At 44.8% G+C, this 23,023-nt stretch overlaps 1 protein-coding gene across 4 annotated transcripts in view; it reads right to left on the reverse strand.

Moving 5' to 3' along the window:
- Nucleotides 1-23,023, reverse strand: part of PDE3A (phosphodiesterase 3A) — a 333,685-nt gene that overhangs the window by 20,298 nt on the left and 290,364 nt on the right. For all 4 annotated transcript variants that reach the window (XM_040345458.1, XM_040345457.1, XM_040345459.1 and 1 more), the window contains 4 exons: nucleotides 19,974-20,158; nucleotides 18,097-18,234; nucleotides 15,555-15,666; nucleotides 4,100-4,213 (listed from right to left, as the gene is read on the reverse strand). In XM_040345458.1, the coding sequence (XP_040201392.1) occupies nucleotides 4,100-4,213; nucleotides 15,555-15,666; nucleotides 18,097-18,234; nucleotides 19,974-20,158 (549 nt within the window). The remainder of the gene's footprint in view (nucleotides 1-4,099; nucleotides 4,214-15,554; nucleotides 15,667-18,096; nucleotides 18,235-19,973; nucleotides 20,159-23,023) is intronic.

Below are 23,023 nucleotides of genomic sequence, written 5' to 3' on the forward strand. Positions count from 1 at the left end.
TGACCTACACACTGTACAACTCAGTTGAAAAACAAACTGAAATCTTTTAGGGGGGAAGTAAAAAAAATAACTGCATATGACATGCCACACGGGGAGCACAAAGCTGACAACCAGAGTGGTTTTGTATTAGATATTTGGTATGAAATGTTCCCTATAAATACAGGGCCAGATCCACATAGAAATGGATAGGCGGAGCGTATCAGAGATACGCTACGCCGTCGTATCTTACCTGGCTTTAAGTCGAATTCAGGAAGATTTCGCGCCGTAAGTTATTTCTGGCGGCGGAATTCAAATCAGCGATTAGGGGGTGTGATTCATTTAAATGAAGCGCGTCCCCGCGCCGATTGAACTGCGCATGCTCCGTTTCGAAATTTCCCGCCGTGCTTAGCGCGAAATGACGTCGCAACGCCTTAATTTTTTAACTTAGACGTTACTTACGTCCATCCCTATTCACGGACGACTTATGCAAAAAAAAAAAAATTAAAATTTCGACGCGGGAACGACGGCCATACTTAACATGGCAAGTCTATCTATATGCCGCAAAATAGCAGCTTTAACTATACGCCGGAAAAAGCCGACTAGAGACGACGTAAGAGAATGCGAAGCCGTTGTATCTTGGTTTGAGGATTCAAACTAAAGATACGACGTGGGTAATTTGAAAGTAAGTCGGCGTATCAGTAGATACGCCGGCGTACTCGCTATGTGGATCTGGCCCACAGATTTTATCACAGGAGAAGATAGAGACCAGCCAGGACCTGTGTGAAGACAAAGCTTCTGAACCATCTCTGTATTTCCCAATATACCCTGTTAAAGGAAGCATGATACTGCGCCATGTGGTCACGTGACTGTTCTGCTGGGGAAAAGGGGGGCGATAAAGCTGTTGAACCGCAACCTTTGTACTTCCCAATATCTCCCATGATTGCTCTGCGAAGGTTAAGTAATATAGCCTGTTATAATTACTGTGTTTCTCTGCCGTGGCTGTTCCCCACTTGGACAATGTTCTACAGACAGAATCCGTTCATGACCTTACGTGGTGCTCATTAGAGGTGGAGACACGTCCCGGGGACATTTGTTTATCATTGATTTGTGCTGCGCTGATGTGCCAGCCAAGCGTAAAAATAAAGAGTCTATAAATAGTGGGAAGGCTCACTAGCCTGGAGTGCAGTCACAGCTCTGGGACACGTTCAATGGAAACAAGCGCCCTACATCGCCCCAATTACACAGTGAATGACTGAACATACTAGGAGCTTCTACTGCCCAAATAGCACTCCACCGTGCTGATTAACGAACCACTCCACCCGGAATGAGAGAGAGAGAGAGAGGCTAATACCATCCAGGCGGCATTTCTGTACAGAAACCAAAAATAGGACATTTCTATATCTGAAGCACCCAGGCCCCCATTATACGCTCTGAACTGTTGTTCATATTTAATAGACATGTGCATTTGTTTTCGTCCGAATGCATTTTCCTCCAAATTTCTGGTATTTTCGTTATTGGTTTAACAAACGAAAACTAACAGAATCCGAAATCTGAAAGATCCGACATAAAAAAATGTTTTATTTTCGTTGCTACAACAGTTCGATATAGATAGGAGATTCGACATGACGCTGACAATAGCAATCTGTGTCTATCGAACCTGTGGTCGAATGTGCCTAACCTATTAGTCCAAGATTATTCTACATAGAGAGGAAAGATTCAACATTATAGAGACAGTGTTGGGGTAGACCATTCGACATGAACGTCGAAGATTCGATGAAGCAGCGAAAAACATACAAACGTCAAATCTGTCATTGAAGGCTTATGGTGTCTGCCGAAAGTTCTAAGGCCGCGTACACACGGTCGGTCTATCCGTTGAGAATGGTCCGAAGGACCGTTGTCATCGGTTAACCGATGAAGCTGACTGATGGTCAGTCGTGCCTACACACCATCAGTTAAAAAAACGATCGTGTCAGAACGCGGTGACGTAAAACACAAGTTCAATGCTTCCAAGCATGCGTCGACTTGATTCTGAGCATGCGCAGGTTTTTAACCAATGCTTTTGCATACTAACCATCGGTTTTGACTTATCGGTTATCAGTCCATCGGTTAAATTTTAAAGCAAGTTCTCTTTTTTTTGACCGAAGGATAACTGGCCGATGGGGCCCACACACGATCAGTTTGGACCGATGAAACGGTCCTTCAGTCCGTTTTCATCGGTTTTAACCGACCGTGTGTATGCGGCCTAAGAAGATTCGACAAGCAGCTAAACTGTACGACGCTGCAATCTTCTTAGAACATTCGACAGACACCATAAGCCCTCAATGACAGATTCAACCTTAATTAATTCGGATTTTGGGACTAATGCAATTTTTTTGATGAAACAAAATCAATAAAAACGAATTTCGGGAGTAACTAAATGTATTTTTCGGACGAAAACGAAATTCTGAAAGAAAATATTTCAGTTTGGACGTGTCTAATATTTAATATGAAACTTTGCTGGAGCTTGTTTGCTCCACGGTGGAAGCACAGTACAGACCAACTGCCCGGTTACTGGGAAACATTTAGTCAAAGTCGTGGATCAGGTTGACGGTTAATTCCAAGTGTTAGATCAAAGGTGCCCAAAGGTTTGCTTAGGATGGTGCAGGGAATGCTTTTATTTCTGTTTGCCAATGGTCCCAAAAATGTGTCAAAAGTGTCCGCCATAATGTCGCAGTACCGAGAAAAAATCGCTGATCGCCGCCATTACTAGTAAAAAAAATATATTAATAAAAATGCCATAAAAATACCCCCTATTTTGTAAACGCTATAACTTTTGCGCAAACCAATCAATAAACGCTTATTGTTATTTTTTTTACGAAAAATATGTAGAAGAATACGTATCGGCCTAAACTGAGGAAAAAAAAACGTTTTTTGATATATTTATTACAGCAAAAAGTAAAAAATATTCATTTTTTTCAAAATTGTCGCTCTATTTTTGTTTATAGCGCAAAAAATAAAAACCGCAGAGGTGATCAAATACCACCAAAAGAAAGCTCTATTTGTGGGGAAAAGAGGACGCCAATTTTGTTTGGGAGCCACGTCGCACGACCGCGCAATTGTCAGTTAAAGTGACATAAGTGCAAACTTATGCAACCATATTATGTTTTATTTGAGTTGTACAGTTTATAGGTCACATTAAAGGTAGAAAAAGTTCTGAGATTATTTATCTTGGTCTCATTTTTTTACATCACAGAAACCTGACATTTTAGCAGTGGTGTGTAGACTTTGTATATCCATTGTACAGTATATCCATTTATAGCATGTGCAGCCTACTCAGTAATGTTTTTTTTAACAGTTCCAATGCCTTCATCTGTTTTTCTCTGCACAAGGATGGCATCATCTTTGTTCAGGCATCATCCAGGGTCACCATTTACTTAATGGTCTGAGATGCCAGTTCAGAGATGACACAAATGTATAAATCCTGGCACCTGTGCTGTTTTTGGCTGTGTTCACTAAGGCTGGATTCACATCTATGCATTTTTAGTGCATTTTGCAGATTTGCATTACAGAACGTGTTCCATAGGAAACCATGTTAAATGGACTGTAGTGCAAATCTGCAAAATGCAAAAAGCACTAAAAATGCATAGGTGTGAAACCAGCCTAATGCCTGGCAGAGACCAGCCACTGCTGCAGCCTCTCACCTTGCACTTACTACAAATGTACAATGTTGCAGTCTGACGAGTGGGGGAGTGGAGACTGAGGAAATGCTTTCTCTTCCCTGCAGCAGACGGATAGCATCATCTCACACTATATAAAGCCACTAGACTGAATTCCAAGGATGGCTTTTTATAATAAAAGGTGAAGCCTTTCTGAAAAATGATACTGTTGACATGCACTGCAACATGTTAGGAATATAATCATGCAGATTTGTAAGGTTACAAAAGGTTCACTAAGGCTGGATTCACACCTATGCAATTTTAGTCCTTTTTGCATTTTGTAGCTTTGCACTACAGTCCATTCAACATGGTTTCATATGAAACACGTTCTGTAGTGCAAATCTGCAAAATGAAAAAAGCACTAAAACTGCATAGGTGTGAATCCAGCCTAATGTTATGTTAGAAAAACTCTGCTCCTTTGTTACCTGAATCGCTGGCTGAGCCATGATCACTGACAGCATTCTGCAGACCTGGAATGGCCTGTGTACTGAGGTACCAGACTGCATGCAACACATCAGTGGCGTGAATTCTGTTGTGATCTAAAATGAAAATAAAGAATTCAGTTACTGCGTTATTATTGGACAGAAGCCTTCTGCCACCCAGTGGATGTCCTGAATATTGCATCTGCCAAGCAGCAGTTCCCAGCTGTAAAGCCCCATACACACTATCAGTTTTCCTGATGGTTTTCTCTTCAGGTTTACCAAAACCATCTAATATGAGGTCAAACCTTAAGCGTTTCAATTTGAATGCAATCAGGCAGGTCCTTGTACTACATGGTTTTGGTAAACCTGAAAAGAAAACCCGCAGGAAAACTGATAGTGTGTATGGGGCTTAAGGCAATTCAGATTTGTTTCATTCTTTTTTAATTGGACAATTTTACAAATATTTCAGTCACATTATTTGATGTTTTAATCCCCCTCTTACCTGCTGGCCAATCCATGTTTTGAGTAATACGTGTTGACATTTATAAAACACTAAGGCCTCGTACACACGACCGAGTCGTGTGTACATTTTCGTCGAGGAAACTGTCGAGAAACTCGACGAGCCAAAAAGAGAACATGTTCTCTATTTCCTTGATAGGAATGGAGAAAATTGGCTTGTCGAGTTTCTCGGCGGCTTCACAAGGAACTCGACGAGCAAAACGATGTGTTTTGCCTGTCGAGTTTCTCGGTCGTGTGTACGAGGCCTTAAGGCCCGGATTCACGTACAGCGGCGTATCTTTGAGCGGGTGTAACGTATCCTATTTACGTTACGCCTCCGCAACTTAGACGGGCAAGTGCAGTATTCTCAAAGCACTTGCTCCGTAAGTTGCGGCGGCGTAGCGTAAATAGGCCGGCGTAAGTCCGCCTAATTCAAATGTGGAAGATGTGGGCGTGTGTTATGTAAATGTTATGTGACCCCACGTAAATGACGCTTTTTACGAACGGCACATGCGCCGTCCGTGGACATATCATATCCCAGTGTGCATTGCTCCAAAGTACGCCGCCAGGACGTATTGGTTTTGACGCGAACGTAAATTATGTCCAGCCCCATTCACGGACGAACTTACGCAAACCAAACGACGTAAAATTTTCAAAATTCGACGCAGGAACGACGTCCATACTTAACATTGGTTAGCCGCATGTACGCCTCATATAGCAGGGGTAACTTTACGCTGGGAAAAGCCTAACGTAAACAGCGTATCTGTACTGCGTCGGCCGGGCGTACGTTCGTGAATTTGCTTATCTAGCTGATTTACATATTTGTAGGCGTAAATCAGCGTACACGCCCCTAGCGGCCAGCGTAAATATGCAGTTAAGATCCGACGGCGTAAGAGACTTACGCCGGTCGTATCTAATACAAATCTATGCGTAACTGATTCTAAGAATCAGGCGCATAGATACGACGGCTCAGACTCAAAGATACGACGGCGTATCTGGAAATACGCCGTCGTATCTCCTTTGAGAATCTGGGCCTAAATTGTATTTTCATTAGAGAATTACAGAAAGTTTTAGGGATGATATAAACGTGGTAAAAATGATGACAAAAGGGTAAAAACCTGGACAACTGGTAAAAAGAGGGACAATTTCATATGAGTGGACGGTTGTGTGTCAAATACTGTAAATAGCGGAGACACAAACCCCCATAGGAGTCACTGTATTCAGACTATAAGCTCAGAGACCACAATCAAAGTTTAATTTAGAAACTTGAAACCCTTACCTTGTAAAACAACCCATTTAGTTTCAAAGGGAAAAACAAGGCAAACCATTTGTGTATAAAATTTATAAAAAACCTTATAAATACCTTTTTTTCCTATAAGTGATCACATGACCTCTGTTTTCAGCTGCATATGGAGTTTAGAGAATTGGGGATGGAGAATGCAGGGGGGTAGTTCACTGACAAAGCAGTACACTGATCTTCTCAGTGAATGGCTGTGCTGGGGAGAGCATTTCAGCACAGGACAGACAGGCTGTGCTCCCAGCACAACCAGAAAACTGACCATGCTGGGTTGGATGTGCTCTCATGCCTAACGTGAAGAAAAAAGCATCCACGAGGTAATGAGACTTTAATGTGTTCATACAAAATAGTGAGAGGACAAAAATATTCGAAGAGCTCACTGGCTTAGTTTAGGTGGCTCACAACAGACAAGGCCACCTTCCAGTGGGCACCTCAGTAGGTTAATCTTGATTGCTCACGGCCAGTAAATCTCCTGATCCAGCAATTCCCTTCCCTACACAGATTCACACAGGAAAGCTCTATTTCGAGTCCATTCAACCAGCTTATTTTAATTGAAGCTCTGATGAAGCAGGAGTTTTTTGTTTGTTTTTTTAGCCCTGAAACGTGTTGTCTGCTTCTTAGTACAAACCAAAAAAATGAACTTGGACTCGTTTATCCTTTGCTCTTTCCTTTTGTGCATGCTTTTTCTCATGCCTAACATGGTCAGTTTAAAATAAGAAAGCAGAGGGTCTGGCAGGATCACCATGGATTTCACATAAAGGAAGCAATGCAAAGGAAACAGGCTACTCTTTACCACAAGTACAGACACATATCAGGAATATAAAATGTTGGGGTAACATACTGTTTAAGATAAAAAAATATATATATAACTTTGACCAAAAGTTCTTTATACCAGTCCCTAAAATAACTAAAATGCATATCCTACACTATTGTGACAAATAACATGCAGAGGCACCTGCTTAGTCGGTCAGACATGCCACACGGGGAGCACAAAGCTGACAACCAGAGTGGTTTTGTATTAGATATTTGGTATGAAATGTTCCCTATAAATACAGGGCCAGATCCACATAGAAATGGATAGGCGGAGCGTATCAGAGATACGCTACGCCGTCGTATCTTACCTGGCTTTAAGTCGAATTCAGGAAGATTTCGCGCCGTAAGTTATTTCTGGCGGCGGAATTCAAATCAGCGATTAGGGGGTGTGATTCATTTAAATGAAGCGCGTCCCCGCGCCGATTGAACTGCGCATGCTCCGTTTCGAAATTTCCCGCCGTGCTTAGCGCGAAATGACGTCGCAACGCCTTAATTTTTTAACTTAGACGTTACTTACGTCCATCCCTATTCACGGACGACTTATGCAAAAAAAAAAAATTCAAATTTCGACGCGGGAACGACGGCCATACTTAACATGGCAAGTCTATCTATATGCCGCAAAATAGCAGCTTTAACTATACGCCGGAAAAAGCCGACTAGAGACGACGTAAGAGAATGCGAAGCCGTTGTATCTTGGTTTGAGGATTCAAACTAAAGATACGACGTGGGTAATTTGAAAGTAAGCCGGCGTATCAGTAGATACGCCGGCGTACTCGCTATGTGGATCTGGCCCACAGATTTTATCACAGGAGAAGATAGAGACCAGCCAGGACCTGTGTGAAGACAAAGCTTCTGAACCATCTCTGTATTTCCCAATATACCCTGTTAAAGGAAGCATGATACTGCGCCATGTGGTCACGTGACTGTTCTGCTGGGGAAAAGGGGGGCGATAAAGCTGTTGAACCGCAACCTTTGTACTTCCCAATATCTCCCATGGTTGCTCTGCGAAGGTTAAGTAATATAGCCTGTTATAATTACTGTGTTTCTCTGCCGTGGCTGTTCCCCACTTGGACAATGTTCTACAGACAGAATCCGTTCATGACCTTACGTGGTGCTCATTAGAGGTGGAGACACGTCCCGGGGACATTTGTTTATCATTGATTTGTGCTGCGCTGATGTGCCAGCCAAGCGTAAAAATAAAGAGTCTATAAATAGTGGGAAGGCTCACTAGCCTGGAGTGCAGTCACAGCTCTGGGACACGTTCAATGGAAACAAGCGCCCTACATCGCCCCAATTACACAGTGAATGACTGAACATACTAGGAGCTTCTACTGCCCAAATAGCACTCCACCGTGCTGATTAACGAACCACTCCACCCGGAATGAGAGCGAGAGAGAGAGGCTAATACCATCCAGGCGGCATTTCTGTACAGAAACCAAAAATAGGACATTTCTATATCTGAAGCACCCAGGCCCCCATTATACGCTCTGAACTGTTGTTCATATTTAATAGACATGTGCATTTGTTTTTGTCCGAATGCATTTTCCTCCAAATTTCTGGTATTTTCGTTATTGGTTTAACAAACGAAAACTAACAGAATCCGAAATCTGAAAGATCCGACATAAAAAAATGTTTTATTTTCGTTGCTACAACAGTTCGATATAGATAGGAGATTCGACATGACGCTGACAATAGCAATCTGTGTCTATCGAACCTGTGGTCGAATGTGCCTAACCTATTAGTCCAAGATTATTCTACATAGAGAGGAAAGATTCAACATTATAGAGACAGTGTTGGGGTAGACCATTCGACATGAACGTCGAAGATTCGATGAAGCAGCGAAAAACATACAAACGTCAAATCTGTCATTGAAGGCTTATGGTGTCTGCCGAAAGTTCTAAGGCCGCGTACACACGGTCGGTCTATCCGTTGAGAATGGTCCGAAGGACCGTTGTCATCGGTTAACCGATGAAGCTGACTGATGGTCAGTCGTGCCTACACACCATCAGTTAAAAAAACGATCGTGTCAGAACGCGGTGACGTAAAACACAAGTTCAATGCTTCCAAGCATGCGTCGACTTGATTCTGAGCATGCGCAGGTTTTTAACCAATGCTTTTGCATACTAACCATCGGTTTTGACTTATCGGTTATCAGTCCATCGGTTAAATTTTAAAGCAAGTTCTCTTTTTTTTGACCGAAGGATAACTGGCCGATGGGGCCCACACACGATCAGTTTGGACCGATGAAACGGTCCTTCAGTCCGTTTTCATCGGTTTTAACCGACCGTGTGTATGCGGCCTAAGAAGATTCGACAAGCAGCTAAACTGTACGACGCTGCAATCTTCTTAGAACATTCGACAGACACCATAAGCCCTCAATGACAGATTCAACCTTAATTAATTCTGATTTTGGGACTAATGCAATTTTTTTGATGAAACAAAATCAATAAAAACGAATTTCGGGAGTAACTAAATGTATTTTTCGGACGAAAACGAAATTCTGAAAGAAAATATTTCAGTTTGGACGTGTCTAATATTTAATATGAAACTTTGCTGGAGCTTGTTTGCTCCACGGTGGAAGCACAGTACAGACCAACTGCCCGGTTACTGGGAAACATTTAGTCAAAGTCGTGGATCAGGTTGACGGTTAATTCCAAGTGTTAGATCAAAGGTGCCCAAAGGTTTGCTTAGGATGGTGCAGGGAATGCTTTTATTTCTGTTTGCCAATGGTCCCAAAAATGTGTCAAAAGTGTCCGCCATAATGTCGCAGTACCGAGAAAAAATCGCTGATCGCCGCCATTACTAGTAAAAAAAATATATTAATAAAAATGCCATAAAAATACCCCCTATTTTGTAAACGCTATAACTTTTGCGCAAACCAATCAATAAACGCTTATTGTTATTTTTTTTACGAAAAATATGTAGAAGAATACGTATCGGCCTAAACTGAGGAAAAAAAACGTTTTTTGATATATTTATTACAGCAAAAAGTAAAAAATATTCATTTTTTTCAAAATTGTCGCTCTATTTTTGTTTATAGCGCAAAAAATAAAAACCGCAGAGGTGATCAAATACCACCAAAAGAAAGCTCTATTTGTGGGGAAAAGAGGACGCCAATTTTGTTTGGGAGCCACGTCGCACGACCGCGCAATTGTCAGTTAAAGTGACGCAGTCCCGAATCGCAAAAAGTGCTCTGGTCTTTGGGCAGCAATATGGTCCGGGGGTTAAGTGGTTAACTTCCTGTCCATCCAAAAATTAAAGGCCAACCCCAGCAAAACAATTTTTTAACCGGTCAAGACCCGGACCATTATGCAGGTTAAGGACCTGGCCCCTTTTTGCGATTCGGCACTGCGTCGCTTTAACTGACAATTGCGCGGTAGTGCGACGTGGCTCCCAAACAAAATTGGCATCCTTTTTTTCCCACAAATAGAGCTTTCTTTTGGTGGTATTTGATCACCTCTGCGGTTTTTATTTTTTGCGCTATAAACAAAAATAGAGCGACAATTTAAAAAAAATATATATATTTTTTTAACTTTTTGCTATAATAAATATCCCCCAAAAATATATAAAAAAAAATTTTTTTCCTCAGTTTAGGCCGATACGTATTCTTCTATATATTTTTGGTAAAAAAAAATCACAATAAGCGTTTATTAATTGGTTTGCGCAAAATGTATAGCGTTTACAAAATAGGGGATAGTTTTATGGCGTTTTTATTAATATTTTTTTTTACTAGTAATGGCGGATCTGCGATTTTTTTCGCGTTTATTAATTGGTTTGCGCAAAATGTATAGCGTTTACAAAATAGGGGATAGTTTTACGGCATTTTTATTAATATTTTTTTTTACTAGTAATGGCGGATCTGCGATTTTTTTCGTGACATTATGGCGGACATATCGGACACTTTTGACACATTTTTGGGACCATTGTCATTTTCACAGCGAAAAGGGCTAAAAAAAATGCACTGATTACTGTGAAAATGACAATGGCAGTGATGGGGTTAACCAGTAGGGGGCGCTGTAGGGGTTAAGTGTGACCTCATGTGTGTATCTTACTGTAGGGGGGCGTGGCTGTAGATGTGACGTCACTGATCGTCGTTCCCTATAACAGGGAACAGACGATCAGTTACACACACCTCTCCCCGTTCTTCAGCTCCTGTGACCCGATCGCGGGACACCGGCGGCGATGGGGTCCGCGGGTCTGGTCACGGAGCTTCGGACCGGGTCGCGAGCGTGCCGCCGGCGGCGCGCTCACGACCCACGGCTGCGCTTCTTAAAGGGGACGTACATGTATGTCCTTGTGCCCAGCCGTGCCATTTTGTCAACGTATATCGTCGTGCGGCAGTCCTTAAGTGGTTAAAGTTAGGCTGAGGGTGAGGGTTAAGTGTTCGGTGCTCAGGGATATAAAGTGTTATGGGTTCATTTTGGGGGTTGGTTGATGAAAATGGGCGTCAGGGTCATTATAAGGGTTTGGATAAGGTTAGGGGTTAGTGTGGGGTCAGCTGATTTCAGGAGCAGGAAGCTGCATGAAAAGACCCCGGCACTGAGAAGTTTCCGTGCTGTCTTTCTAATAATGGTCGCATGCCCAGAACATCAGTAATTAGCAGGAAGTAATTAATGTTAATGACGAGGATCCAGATGTCCTTGTCATACTAGAAAATGTACATGTCTTAAAGGAGACCTGCATGGAGAACATACAGTATATGGGCTGCCATTGTTAAACTTTAATTTTGGAAATGCTAAATGCAAACGCAGGCCAAGCAGAAAGTTTATATTTAGAAACCATCCCCAGTCTTCCCCATTTTTTTTTTTGTTTTTTTTTTTTAATAGACCTACAAAAATCAACCATAACTTTATGACCACTGACAGGTTAAGTGAATAACATTGATTGTCTTGTTACAATGGCATCTGAAAGTCTGTGTGATATATTAGGCAGCAAGTAAACATGTTGTCCCTGAAGTTGATGTGTTGAAAGCAGAAAAAAAAGGGAATCGCAGTTTTAGGCTGTGTATACGCAAACCAGTCAGGGTGCCCATGCTAACCCGTGTCCACCACCAAGAGCATGTGAGCACCGGAACTAGACAATGGAGCAAATGGAAGATGGTTGCCTGGTCTGATGAATTACGCTTTCTTTTACATCATGCGGATGACCGGGTGTGTCGCTTATGCAGGGAGAGATGGCAGCAGGGTGTAGTATGAGAAGAAGACAAGCTGGTAGAAGTAGTGTGATGCTTTAGGGACTGTTCTTTTGGGAAACCTTAGTCCTGCAATTCTTGTAGATGTTATTTTGACACATAGCCACCTAACTGAACATTGTTGCTGAAGCAGTGCGGTATTCCCTGATGGCAGAGGCCTCTTTCAGCAGGATAATGCACCTTGCCAGACTGCAAAAATAATTCAAAAATGGCTTAAAGCGGAAGTAAACCCATCGATTTAACAGTTTCAAAAAGCAGTTACATTTCCGGCATGCCGGGATTGCTAACTGTCCCATTGGTTGTGCTCTCAACCAAACGGTCAAACCATCCAATGGCTGGTGTCATAACTGATCACATGTGCAGCACCATGGCAGTTGAAGATTAAATATAGGCCAATATGGCAGCTTCCTTGGCTTTAAGGAACACCTTGAGTTTCAGTTGTTGACTTGGACTTCAAATTCTCGAGATCTCAACCCATCAAGCATGTTTGGGATGTGCTGGAAAAACAAGTCCAATTCATGGAAGCCCCATCTCGCAGGTTACAGGACTTAAAGGATCAGCTCCTGATGGCTTGATGACAGATACCATTGCATACTTTCACAAGTCTAGTGGTACCCATGTCTCAGTAGGTCATGGCTGTTTTGCTGGCAAAAGGCGGATCTACTCAGTATTACATAGGTGGTCATAAATGTATGGTTGATCAGTGCACGTTTTAATTCACTTACTGTTGAATGATTTACTACTCCTGTGTCCTTGATCTTAGCGTCATACTGAAAATACTGCCCTTCTGAACCTTATTAACACCCTTCATGTATTGAAAGGTTTCAATTATGTCCTCATTTCCCTTTATTCATCAAGACTCTACATATTAAAGAGAAACTTCAGCATTTTCCCTGCTTACCTGATACTGTGTTCTGTACACTAAGGCCTCGTACACACGATAGGTTAAATAGAGGACAACGGTCTTATGGACCGTTTTCATTGGTCAAAACCGATCGTGTGTGTGCCCCATAGGTTATTTAACCATCAGTTAAAAAAAAGCCAACTTGCTTTAAATTTAACCGATGGATTCCTAACCGATGGGAAAAAAACGATCGTTTTTTTCCCATCGGCACAACCATCAGTTAAAAATCCATGCATTCTCAGAATCAAGTCGACGCATGCTTGGAAGCATTGAACTTCGTTTTTTTCAGCACGTCGTTGTGTTTTACGTCACTGCGTTCTGACAAGATCGTTTTTTAAACCGATGGTGTGTAGGCGCGACGGACCATCAGTCAGCTTCATCGGCTAACCGACGACAACGGTCTATCAGACCGTTCTCATCGGATGGACTGATCGTGTGTACGAGGCATAAGCATACTCACCTAGCCAACAGATCCACGTTGAGCTGCTGGGATCCACCTCTCTGTTGGGAAAGGAGGAGAGCTCACTGGCAGGGTGAAGGACCGCTTTTATGTTCCTGCACTCTCTTCTGATATGGATTATCTCTCAGACCTTACACCATTTTTTCTGCCTGTCTCTGGACTCATTCTATCCTATTAATATCTTTTTTTCAAGGGAGGTCTCCAGAACTGGACAAAGTATTCTAAATAAGGTTTAACTAAAGATCGATATACGGGAATTAGGACCTCCCTCCATCAGCTGGGGATCCCTCTAATGCAAGGTGTCAAACTTAATTTCATTGTGGGCCGCATCAGCATTATGATTGCCTTTAAAAGGGCCGGTTGCATCTGTAAAATTAGATATCCAGCGCATCCCCTCCCCTTACATTAGATGTCAAGAGCCACCTCACCATCAGAAGTTGAGTCCTTCACACTCCCCTACATCACAGTGCACCTCCCTTACCTTATGCTGCTGCTGGGAAGAGGCTGGATGCATTACTTAAAAGCAGAAAGTAAGGGTCTGGAGGAGGGTCAGAGGAGGGCTGGAGCTCGCCTGCAGCTGCAGGAAAGGTGCTTGGGCCACATGCAGTGAGCTGGCGGGCCGCATCCGGCCCGTGGGCTTTGTGTTTGACACCTGTGCTCTAATGGTAACAAAATATCTATATAAGGGAATCAGGTTTTCCTCCTTCCTACACCCTAGAATCCCATTCACTTATCCCACTGCCTAATCACACCCCAAAAAAAAATCTTATTCCTTCAGTCATTCCTTGTGTACAGTATCGGACCTAGAAATGGCCATCAGGACCCTTTGGGAATTTTTCGAGAGTTTATGTGATCCCTCTATTTAAATGAGTTGTAAAGGAAAAAAAAATTTTGCCTAAAATTAATTAGCCAGATTCAGAGAGACGGGCGCATCTTTAGTTAGGCCAGTGTTTCTCAATTCCAGTCCTCAGGCCCCCCCAACAGGTCAGGTTTTCAGGATTTCCCTCAGATAAAAAGGCTGTGGTGATTACTAAGGCAGTGAAACTGATCAAATCACCTGTGCAAAACAATGGAGAGCCTGAAAACCTGACCTGTTGGGGGGGCCTGAGGACTGGAATTGAGAAACACTGAGTTAGGCGTAGCGCATCTCCTATGCGCTACGCCGATGTAACATTGAGAGGCAAGTACTGTATTCACAAAGCACTTGCTCCCATATGTACGCCGGCGTAATGTAAATGGGCCGGCGTAAGCCCGCGTAATTCAAAGTGACCCCATGTGAATGCATGGCCGAACGAACGGCGCATGCGCGCGCATGCTCAGAATCACGTCGCAAATACTCCCTACGATACAACGTCACAATGTGTACGACGTAAAACCTCACTTACGCCCAGCCCCATTCACGTACGACTTACGTAAACGACGTAAAATCCGACGGCACTTCCGACGTCCATACCCTAAATGACTTAGACCAGCTTTTTGGTGGTTTAACTTTACGCCGGAAAAACGCCTTACGTAAACGATGTAGATTACAGCGACGGGCGCAAGTAAGTTTGTGAATCGGCGTATTTAGCTCATTTACATATTCAACGCATAAATCAACGGAAGCGCCCCTTGCGGCCAGCGTAAATATGAACCCAAGATACGACGGTGTAGGAGACTTACGCCGGTCGTATCTTGGCCAAATTCAAGCGTATCTGGTTTCCAGAATACGCTTAAAGATACGATGGCGCACATTCGGACTTACGACGGTGTATCTACTGATACGTCAGCGTAAGTCTCTCTGAATCTGCCTAATTGTCTGCGAGGTTGACAGACAGAATAGTGTAATGATTCTGTTAAAAAAGTAAATACCTATTAAATTCCTTCATCTATATCACCTCCGGCGTTCTAGTTTCTGTTCTCTCATTCACTTCCTGGTTTGCGGCGCTCGTTCATGTAAGAACTACATTTCCCAGTATGAATTGCGGCACGCCAAGTAATTCACACCTCCTTGCAGTCTCTAACACGTAGAGAGCATCTTGCCACACAGATGTAGTTCCCAGGAGGGGGTGAGCATGTTACTGACCACCGCAGTAAAGCCTCCCATCACGGTGGTCAGTAAAAATCAGACAAGCAGGAAGTGAACAGAACAGAGAAGAAATAGAGCAACTTCTGAGCAAAAACGAACATGTAGGAAGGATAATTTAAGAGCTTGCTCTAACATTCGGTAGGAAAATAGCAATGGTTACTGGCCAGGAGACCTGACATTTCTCTTTCGCTCAAAGTAGCAATTACTACAAAATAAACTGCTCTTACATGGGATGTCTCGGTAGCCGTTCTCCAAGGCATGAAAATAGTTCATGAATTCCTTCAGGGGGATCTTAAAGGTGTCCAGAAGATTCATATCCTCAAAGAGTCGATATGACATCTACAAAAGGGAAACACATGGAGTCATTGTGAATATAGTTTGTAACATTGTGACAATTGTTCACAACAGAGTAGATTTTAGTTGTCATTGCAACATACTCAGAAACTTCACTAGTGGATTTCCTGCTTCTCGGTGTACTTAAAGTGGAACTTTAGTCAGAAAATGAAGTCCTGCTAGATTACTTCATGCTGGTCCCTTTTGCAGGTATAGCTATCTAAGGGCCAGATTCACGTAGAATCGTGGCGGCGTAACGTATCGTAGATACGTTACACCGCCGCAAGTTTTGATCGCAAGTGCCTGATTCACAAAGCACTTGCGATGAAAACTACGCCGGCGGCCTCCGGCGCAAGGTGGGCCAATTCAAATGGGCGTGTGCCATTTAAATTAGGCGCGCTCATGCGCCGGACCTACTGCGCATGCTCCGTTTCGCAATTCCCGTTGTGCTTTGCGCGCCGTGACATCATTTTTTGAACTGCGACGTGCGTAGCGTACTTCCGTATTCCCGGACGTGTTACGCAAACGACGTTAAATTTTAAATTTCGACGCGGGAACAACGGCCATACTTTAGACAGCAATACGATTGCTGACTAAAGTTAGGGCACCCAAAACGACGACTAAATTTGCGACGGGAAACTAGACTAGCGGCGACGTAGTGAACACGAAAATCCGTCGTGGATCGCTGTAACTCCTAATTTGCATACCCGACGCTGGTTTAAGACGCGAACTCCCCCCAGCGGCGGCCGCGGTACTGCATCCTAAGATCCGACAGTGTAAAACAATTACACCTGTCGGATCTTATGGATATCTATGCATAGATCGCATAGATAGAAACAGGGATACGACGGCGTATCAGGAGATACGCCGTCGTATCCCCTTTGTGAATCTGGCCCTAAGTGTCTATCCGTACTGTTTAAAATCCAGTAAAACACTCTCTCACTTCTCTGCACATGCTCAGTTGCTCTCCATTTTTAGGCACTGCTTTGCACTGCTGACAGCCTTAGGCCCCTTTCACACTGGGGTTGGGGGCGACATTGGCGGTATAGTGCTGCTATTTTTAGCGGCGCTTTATCGTCAATTTCGCGGCACTATTCGGCCCTCTGGGCTTTCACACTGGAGACACAGCAGCGGCTGTTTCAGGTTGCTTTGCAGGCAGGGCCGTCTTAATAGCATCATGGGCCCCTGGGCAAAGTAATGCTCTGGGGCCCCGTACAATGATGACAGTGAAGGTAAACAGACATCAAGTAGGTAGGAGGCAGACTGCCTCCCCTGTGTATCTATCACTCTCATTGCCATCATGGGGTCCCCAATTTCGGGGCAGCGTGGGCTCAAGGATCAGCTGCTTTTGGGAAAGTGCAGGGGCCCCCCATGCAGCTGGGGTCCCTGGGCAGTGCCCAGGTGTGCCCTCTCATTAAGACAGCCCTGTTTGCAGGCGCTATTTTTAGAGTTATAGCGCCTGCAAAGTGACCCGGTGTGAAAGGGGTCTTAGAGCGGAATTAAACCCTCCTATCATTTACAGCCAAGTAAGCTGCTTCTGTTTTATCTGCAACTGCCAGTGTGCTGCCCATGTGATCAGTTATGACACCAGCCATTGGTGGTTTCACAGTTTGGTTGAGGACACAGTCAAATGTGACAGTTTGCATTTCCAGAATTCCAGGAATGTAACTGTTTTTGAAACCATAAATCAATGGGTTTAGTTACACTTTATGGTTTACTGCTGGGGCTTTGGGCTTCAGCAAAATGGCAGCCTCCAGCAAGAAGAAACAGGAGCAACGCTGGAGGCAGTTTACAGCACACACTCATTTTGGTAGCATAATTATGAATGTGAAATGTATGTTCCTTGGTAAATAACATAATGTTTTGTCAAGTTGCTGTGGGTAAAGCTCCGCTTTAAGTCCCACTGGTGGGCAGATATGGCACATCCAGCACTCAAACTACAGCTAAGATCCTTTCAGTGTCCCATGTGTTGTACAGGTGTGATACCACAAGAACTTTACACCACCTGGCCTGCAATTATTTCTCTGCACAATCCTGCCTCTGTGCCTCCTATGCCCTGTCCACTCATTTGTAGATGAAGTATAAGGCTGGCCCGAGACAGCCACGTTTCTCACCAATGGCTGGAGTGTATTAGCCTTCCAAGGTCACTCCAAGGCTGTCAAAGTTTTATTCTATAAAATAGAGTGAATCTGTTAAAATTCACTTGCAAACAGCACTAACTTGAATGAATCTTCAGATCCCTTACTATACACCAGGGAGCCCCCAGATTTTCGGACACACTATAATGCCCTATCAATGTCTATAGCTTCCCCCACCAGGAGAGTGTAATATGCATCCAATGCATATCTGTGCCTTCATCCTCCAGCTTCCCAGCTCTACCCTGGATCTTTGACCAATCTGCTAGAATTCCATGACAAAGCTCATTCTGCCACTCACCTGGCTGAGGATCCGCCCACACTTTTGACCCGTCATCTCCACCAGGTCAAATATGGGGAAGTTCCAGTTGTTGACCTCCCCCAAAAGGTCATCTACATTGTCCATGATGAGCGGCTCCGGGGCTAGGATGGGCTTGTCCTGAGTATGAGAGAGAAGAAAATGGCGATCCAATATGTGCCAGATACACAAAAAGACTCACTGATAGAAAAAGTATTGATAATGGGGGGATCTGATGTAAGGGAATTCTGCACACTAATAAGAGGGCACCCTGCATGCTGATAGGAGGGAATCTTGCACACTAATAGGCAGGGATCATGTGTAAAGATAGGAGGGGGGATCCTTTACATTGAAAGAAATGGAACCTGCACACTGGCAGGGGGAAACCCGTACACTAATAGGAGGGGATTCTGCACACTGATAGGAGGGGATCCTGTGCACTAATAGGGGATGGGGGGCGGTCCTGTGCAAAGATAGTAGGGGATCCTTTACACTGATAGGAGGAGATCATTTACACTGATAGGAAGGGATCCTGCACACTAATGGGACATGATCCTGCATACTTATAAGCGGGGATCTTGTGAACATATAGGCGGGGATCTCATAATCTCATTTCTAGGGATCCTGCACACTGATGGAAGGGGGTACTGAGTACTAATAAGTGGGGATTTTGCACACTGATAGGAGAGAATCCTGCACATTGATGATTCTGGAGGATTCTGGCAGTAGGTCTGGAATCCCAGAGATACCGCAGGGGATTCTGGGAGTCAGTCTGGCACACCATGGACCATGCAGGGGATTCTGAGAGTAAGTCTGGCACACTGGGGACCATGTAGGGGATTCTGGGATGGCACAAGAGTCAGTTTGGCACACCAGTGGCACAGCAGGGGATTCCATGAGTCAGTCTGGCACACGGGACAATGCAGATAATTCTGAGGCCCCGTACACACGTCCGAGAAACTCGACGAGCAAAACACATCGTTTTGCCCGTCGAGTTCCTTGTGAAGCCGCCAAGGATCTCGGCGAGCCAAGTTTCCTCATTGACTAACGAGGAAATAGAGAACATATTCTCTATTTGGCCCGACGAGATCCTCGTCGGCTTCCTCGGCCAAAAGTGTACACACGGTTTCTCGACAGAATACGGCTCCGATCGAGTTTCTGGCTGAATTCTGCCGAGAAACTCGGTCGTGTGTAGGGGCCTGAGAGTCAGTATGGCACACTGGGGACCATGCAGGGGATTCTGGGAGTCAGTTTGGCACAGCGGGGGATTCCATGAGTCAGTCCGGCACACAGGGGACCATGCAGGGGATTCTGAGAGTCAGTATGGCACACTGGGGACCATGCAGGGGATTCTGGGAGTCAGTTTGGCACACCAGTGGCACAGCAGGGGATTCCATGAGTCAGTCTGGCACACAGAGGACAATGCAGGGGATTCTGAGAGTCAGTATGGCACACCACTGATACACCAGGGGATTCTATTGGTCAGTCTGGCACACAGGGGACACTGCAGGTGATACTAAGAGTCTGTTTCGCACACAGTAGGGGATTTGTTGAGTCAGTCTGGCACACAAGGGACACAGCAGGGGATTATATGAGTCAGTTTGGCACACCAGGGACCATGCGGGGTATTCTGGGAGTCAGTTTGGCACACAGGGGACGCTGCAGGTGATACTAAGTGTCTGTTTGGCACACAGCAGGGGATTTGTTGAGTCAGTCTGGCACACAGGGGACACTGCAGGTGATACTGAGAGTCAGTCTGGCACACCAGGGACACAGCAGGGGATTTGGCGAGTCAGTCTGGCACACCGGGAACACCGCTGAGGGTTCTGGGACCAGTCTGAAAACTGGGGATGCTGCAAAGGATTCTGGGAATCACTGACCTCGGCTGCTGTTATTAGTGTGTGGAGGTCGATGTTGTCCGATCGAAACGTTCGGCAAACAGAACTTTTCCTGGACTGCGTCCCATCTCCCTCTGCCTCGTCATCATTCTGTACAATGTCGCTGCTGTCACTGTTGTTGGTTTCATGTGTGCTGTCGTAGTCTGACGTGGTGTGAGCTGGGTCATCTGCAACAAAAGTATCATCATTAACGTGAAAAATTGAGACTGTACTGTAAATAGTGTAATATGCACCAATTCCTTACTTTTCCCAACAGTACCCTTCTCTCCAGGTTTGGACCACTACCATGGAGGACTGAGTTATTTCAGACCAACATATTTAAACATGTTCAATAATACAATGCATTATAGCCTGTGCCACACCACTGTGCCAGTTAGGAGGAGAATATTATATATAGAAATTTGCTGCTTGTAGTTGGACAGCTGAGCTGAGCTATTGCTGGAAACATATATGTGTGTGTGTGTGTAACAGTGTATATGGCACTGCTGCTGTTACCTGTGGTTCTTCAGCGATCGATCATAGGCCCAGGGCAGGCACTGGCAACCTATTCTGGGAGGATGCGGCGCTGCGCCGGTCGGATCAGCATAGGCATAGCAAGTGCAACATACATTTACACAGGCAGGCAGGCTGGCTGAGGCAGCCAATCACGGAACAGAACAGAACAGCCGAGATGTTAAGCAGAGGCCCGAGCGGCAGAGCCAATCCGATGCTCGGGCCAGGGGTGAGGAGGGAGGGACCGATGTGTCTGTATGTATCGCGGGGAATAAATCGGAACAGACTGAGAGCAGCCCCAGCCCCCAGGCCAGCAGCAGACTTAGAAATAAAAGTCCACGGCTGTTGCGGAGGCGACCGCAGCGGCCATTGCAACACAGGGGGCAAGTCATGTGTCTTCTCTTACCATTCCAGGGCGCAATTGCCCCCCCTTACCCTATGGACTGGACGCCCATGGTTAAAGGGTTGAGACAAACCATTTAACAATGGCAAGGCTGCTTACAATGATCAGCTTGTATTTATAAATGTAAAACCTGTATTCAAACAGGAAAAAAAACTGTTGATGTAACTGCTTAAAAAGTATTGGCTTCAATTTGTTAGTGTATCTAAATCTGCTAGTGTAAAACTGTTCTCCCGCAGACTAACAATGCTGCTGTCCAAAGGTAACTGTTGCTATCTAATACACTCTAAGATCTTTTCACACTGGGGTGGCGCGCCTGCGTGGCGCTCCGAAATTCCTGCAAGCAGCATCTTTGGCTCCCAAAACGCCCTGCCTATTGGAATGAATGGGCAGCGCTTCGGAAGCGCCACAACACAGGACTTTTTAACCCCTTTTTAAACAGCGGGTAAGCGCCGCTAAAACGAGTGGCGCTTTACCGCGAACGCGGCCATGGCCCCAGTGTGAAATGGGTCTTATACAGGGCAGATAACCAGGTGGAAACAGAAGGAAAAAAAGCTTATAGAAGGAAAACGAATGCAGTAATCACATCTAAAGCCCTGTACAAACGATCGGTTTGTCCGATGAAAACAGACCGATGGACTGTTTTCATCAGACAAAGCGATCGTGTGTGGGCCCCATCGGTTTGTTTTCCATCGTCTGTGTGGAAGTCCATCGGTCAAAAATCCACGCATGCTCAGAATCAAGTCGACACATGCTCGGAAGCATTGAACTTTTTTTTCTCAGCACGTCGTAGTGTTTTACGTCACTGCGTTTTGGCACGGTCTGATTTTTGACTGATGGTGTGTAGGCAAGACTGATGAAAGTTAGCTTCATCGGATATCCGACGAAAATATCCATCAGATATCCGATCGTGTGTACGAGGCTTAAGGATTGGTAAGCTGCAATATATTACAATTTTAGTTTTTGGTTTAAAACCACTTTAACCACTTAAGCCTCGGACCATTATGCATTATGCAGGTAAAGGACCAGGCCCCTTTTTGCGATTCGACACTGCGTCGCTCTAAATGAAAAATGCACTGATTACTGTAACAATGACACTGGCAGTGAAGGGGTTAACCAGGAGGGGGTGCTGTAGGGGTTAAGTGTGCCCTAAGGGAGTGTTCTTAATGTGGGGGGGGGGGGGCGTGGCTGTGCGTGTGACGTCACTGATCGTCGTTTCCTAACACAGGGAACAGACGATCAGTGACAGCCACACAAGGAAGCACGGGGAGAGGTTTGTTTACACACTCTCGTGCTGGTGACCCACGGCTGGGCTTCTTAAAGAGGACGTACCTGTACGTCCATATGCCCAGCCGTGCCATTCTGCTGACCTAAATAGTCGTGCAGCGGTCCTTAAGTGGTTAATGTGGACACTGAACTACTCAAGGTAAAAACGATACTTTATCTAAATAGCAGCAAATGTGGAGAAAGTCGCTTTACAGGAAAAAAAAAACTGAAAGCTGAACTCCAGGCAAACAGCTAAATATAAAATATAAAACATATTAACCAGTCATAGGATTTTGAGAGAGATTTAGCCATACAGGTCACCCCAACTTTCCACTCCTGAAGTCATAGCTCCCAACTGTCCCTGATTTCGAGGGACTGTCCCTGATTTGGAGCAATGCCCCTCTGTCCCTCTTTCCTCGTCATTTGTCACTCACATCTATATACTGTGTTTCCCCGAAAGTAAGCCCTACCCCGAAAATAAGACCTATCTGGATTATCAGGGTGGGCTGCAATAAAAGGCCTACCCCGAAAATAAGCCCTAGTAAATCTCATTAAAACCCCTTTGTAAATATTGGCCAGTGTCTCCGTTTGCTGCTGTGTTTAAAAAAAACATGTTTACACCCACCGCTGACCCGCCGTAGGTCCTCTTCTCTCCTCCCGGCTGATGTCTGCTTCCTCTTCTGCGCATGGAGCGGGCTGACGTCAGCCTGGTTCTCGGCTGTTTTCTTTCCTCCCCTCCTCCCACCTGATGTCGGCGGCCCCTCTGTCCTCAGTGCACTGAGGTCAGCGGCGATCTTGGCTCTTCTTTTTCCTTCTCTCCTCCCGCTGACGCCGGCGCCCCCCTCCCTCTTTAGTGCACGGAGCGGGCTGACAT

Source organism: Rana temporaria, chromosome 3 (genome assembly GCF_905171775.1).
Source record: "Rana temporaria chromosome 3, aRanTem1.1, whole genome shotgun sequence".
Classification (NCBI taxonomy): Eukaryota; Metazoa; Chordata; class Amphibia; order Anura; family Ranidae; genus Rana; species Rana temporaria.